General features: G+C 45.7%; 1 protein-coding gene across 1 annotated transcript in view; it reads right to left on the bottom strand.

Annotated features, from left to right (window-relative positions):
* The window catches only part of Pdgfrl (platelet derived growth factor receptor like), a 52,674-nt gene extending 49,474 nt beyond the window's left edge, over positions 1 to 3,200 (bottom strand). The window contains exon 1 of the mRNA XM_013351973.2: positions 3,100 to 3,200. Within this exon, the coding sequence (XP_013207427.1) occupies positions 3,100 to 3,154 (55 nt within the window). The 5' untranslated portion in view covers positions 3,155 to 3,200. The remainder of the gene's footprint in view (positions 1 to 3,099) is intronic.

Here is a 3,200-nt window from a genome sequence, read left to right as displayed (position 1 = left end):
TTGTTTATTTATTTCTATACAGGTTTCCGACCTACCGTCTTCTTCCAAAGATCAAACTGACACAGGCAAGTGATATGCTTGTCCTTGCTAGAGGGCATGGTCACTGTCTCATTCTCCTTATCCTTTTGGAGGTCTGGTTTTCCCTCTCAAGTCTTGGTGAATAAGCTATGTTGAACTGAAGACTGTATTGGATAAAGGGACTTGTGTAGGTAAATAAAACCTCAGTAAGGAATCAACATGCGTACCTCAGCACTTGCTCCAGCCATTAAATATACATATGTTGATGGTGGTCTTAATTTTATCCTTTGAAGTGTGAACATGGCAGTGCAACATTACATAAAAATGCTGACGAGCAGGTACTGCAAGCAATGGCTCACTAGCTGGCCGACTTAGTCACCATTTTCATGCAATGGGTCAACTACGTGCTCTTCCGGCTCCTTCTCATGAAGAGAAATAACATGATTTCTCACAATGCGATCACTTTAGAATTGGGCAAGGCCAATGTCACTGGTTAAGACAGATGTCTGCCTCATGGGTGCCTCTTTCCCTGCGGCTCGCTCCCAAATGCGATCACAAATCGACAGTCTCAGAGACTATTAGAGTCATCGCCTGTGCCTGTAGTTGGTGCTGGGGGATGGAACAGACATAGCAATCCTGACCTGTCAATCAGAAAGAAGCACCGGAAGAATTTCTTGTATATTCGTTGTCTTTGGTTGTTTCTGCTCCCTCCCCTGTGCCCACCCAAGGATTCAAAAAAAAGCAAAGAAACAAAAATCCTTGATAGAGATTATCGTTAGAGGACAGTAAATTCAGTTTTCAATAGGTATGTTCAAATTTTGTCCATGACTCATACATCATATCTATCTACATATGTATATATCCTACATATATCATAAATGTATCTATCATACATGTATAGCTAAGTTTAAAGGCAAAACTCCCAGTTTACCCATTCTTAACTACTGAATACGTGACCTGTATCCCACTTTCCCTGACCGTCTCATAAATATTTATTGTTTTCATCAACTGCAGTTTGCTTAAACGGAAGCTAGTTCATTTAGACAGACATTCATTGCATTTCACATATGCTGATCCATGTTAGCTGATGTCACTGCTTGAGCCTCTCCAACTGCCATCATGGGTATCACAGAGCAAACAGACTATTTCAAGTTATTTTGTCTGGCCTTCTCCTGCCCTATGCAAAAATGGTACCAAATGCTGCACGCCCACCATTTAGCAGTCAGATACAAGGGCCTGCCAGGAACGCTTTAATACTGTCCTGTGCAGACAGAGCTCATGCCAGCGTTTCTCTGGGCAAAGAGGAAAGGCTGGCCCCCTCCCCCAGATGCTTTGCTCACAGGTGACTAAGCAAGGCTCTGTCCCCAAGGAGCCTCCTGCACAACATCACGGGCTACCACCATCTTGATCTTCTGCAAACTAGAGTCTGATGGTTTCTGGAAGGTGACTGCGGTCTCAGAGGATGGAAAGGGGTGAGTCAGGATCGAAGCCCGGTTGAGCTGGCTCCAGCGCGAGGTTGCATAACCGCAAAGGCTGCTTTTTCAAGCAAATCTAAACCCATCTGAGGCAGTAGCTGGAGAAAGTTAAGAGTCACACATTGGTTCTCAACCTGTGGGTCAGCACCCTTTCCCAAGAGCCGCCTAACGACCATGAGAAACACCAGGCATTTACAGTACAGTTAGTAACTGGTGAAATTGCAGTTACGAAGCAGCAATGACAATTTTATTGTTGGGGATCACCACAATGTGAGGAACTGTATTAAAGGGTCTTGGCGTTAGGAAGGCTGGGTTAGCAGGATGTCACCACATGGAAGACATACGATGCAAGCAGCAGCAATTAAATAAATAATTGAGCAAATAAAATAATTAGCAGCAATATGCATATATGTCATCTTTATATAAAAACAATATGCACACATACACGTGAACATATATGTAACAATAAAGTCTGACCCTGTGGTCAGACGTCTACACAACCAGATGGACCTAGGGCAGGTACTTATCTTAAAAACCTTTTTAAAAGATGATGCAGTACCAGGCAGTGGTGGTGCACACCTTTAATCCCAGCACTCAGGAGGCAGAGGCAGGCGGATATCTGTGAGTTCGAGGCCAGCCTGGTCTACAAGAGCCAGGGCAGGCACCAAAACTACAAAAAAATTCTGTCTCGAAAAACCAGAGAGAGAGAGAGAGAGAGAGAGAGAGAGAGAGAGAGAGAGAGAGAGAGAGAGAGTAATACAGTGGTTGGTGAAATGGCTCATGGAGTAAAAATACACGCCTCCGAGTCTGACAACGCGAATTCAATCCCTGCAAGTCACACAGTGCAGAGGGAACCCACTCCTGAAGGTTTTCTTTTGATCTCCACGTCTGCTGTAGCGTGCGTGTGCTCACCCAAACATACACACTCACACACATAATAAATGTAATTCAAAGAATTAAGTGATGCAAAGCCCTCTTATGTGGTACAAAAATGTAGGGTTTTTTTTTCCACCCATCCTCCCAATTATACGAGAAATATAACTGCGGTGTAGTTTTGAAAATTTTTCTTTAGCTTAGTTTTTTTGTTTGTTTGTTTTGGGGTTTAGCGCAGAATTTTGTTGTTGTTAAAGACCTTGCACGATTTAGCTCAGGTTGGTATACAAGAAACAAAAACCAAACGAAACAGGACTGCAAGCGGGAAGGAGGACACGGAGTTTTTCCACAAGAATCGCTTTGCTTAAGTAGCAGAAGTACGGGGCGGCGATGCGCGCCGAAGGAAGGTGGCAGCGATCCACCGTCATCAGAAGGACACGTTGACACAGGGGGATGGACCAGCCGCTGGCTGGGGAATGATGGGTTTTCTGGTAAGGCTAGAGAAGTCCTGAGGGTCAAAGTTAACCACCACCTTCCCAGAGGGTTCTCCGGGGGGTGGGGGTGGAAGAAATTGGACCAGGAGGACTAGGAGGGGCCAGGTGCACTGAATGGTGGCCAAGCTAGAGCAGATTCCTTAGACCAAAAGTTTGAAAAGTTGCTACGGGAATTTCGGGGACTGTGGGTCCTGAGCGAAGCGGGCAGAGGCCGGATGCTTCCCGGCCCAGTCACTCACCATCTTGCAGCGCTTCGTGTACCAACAGAAGTCCCAGCAGCAGCCAAACCTTCATCTTCAGGGCTGGTGACCTGCAGAGTAGTCAGGGACTGTGGGCGGCG

The sequence above is a fragment of the Microtus ochrogaster genome, linkage group LG7_11 (assembly GCF_000317375.1).
Source record: "Microtus ochrogaster isolate Prairie Vole_2 linkage group LG7_11, MicOch1.0, whole genome shotgun sequence".
NCBI classification, from domain to species: domain Eukaryota; kingdom Metazoa; phylum Chordata; class Mammalia; order Rodentia; family Cricetidae; genus Microtus; species Microtus ochrogaster.
The sequence above is the reverse complement of the archived record's forward strand: the minus strand, read 5'-3'. Positions and strand labels throughout refer to the sequence as shown.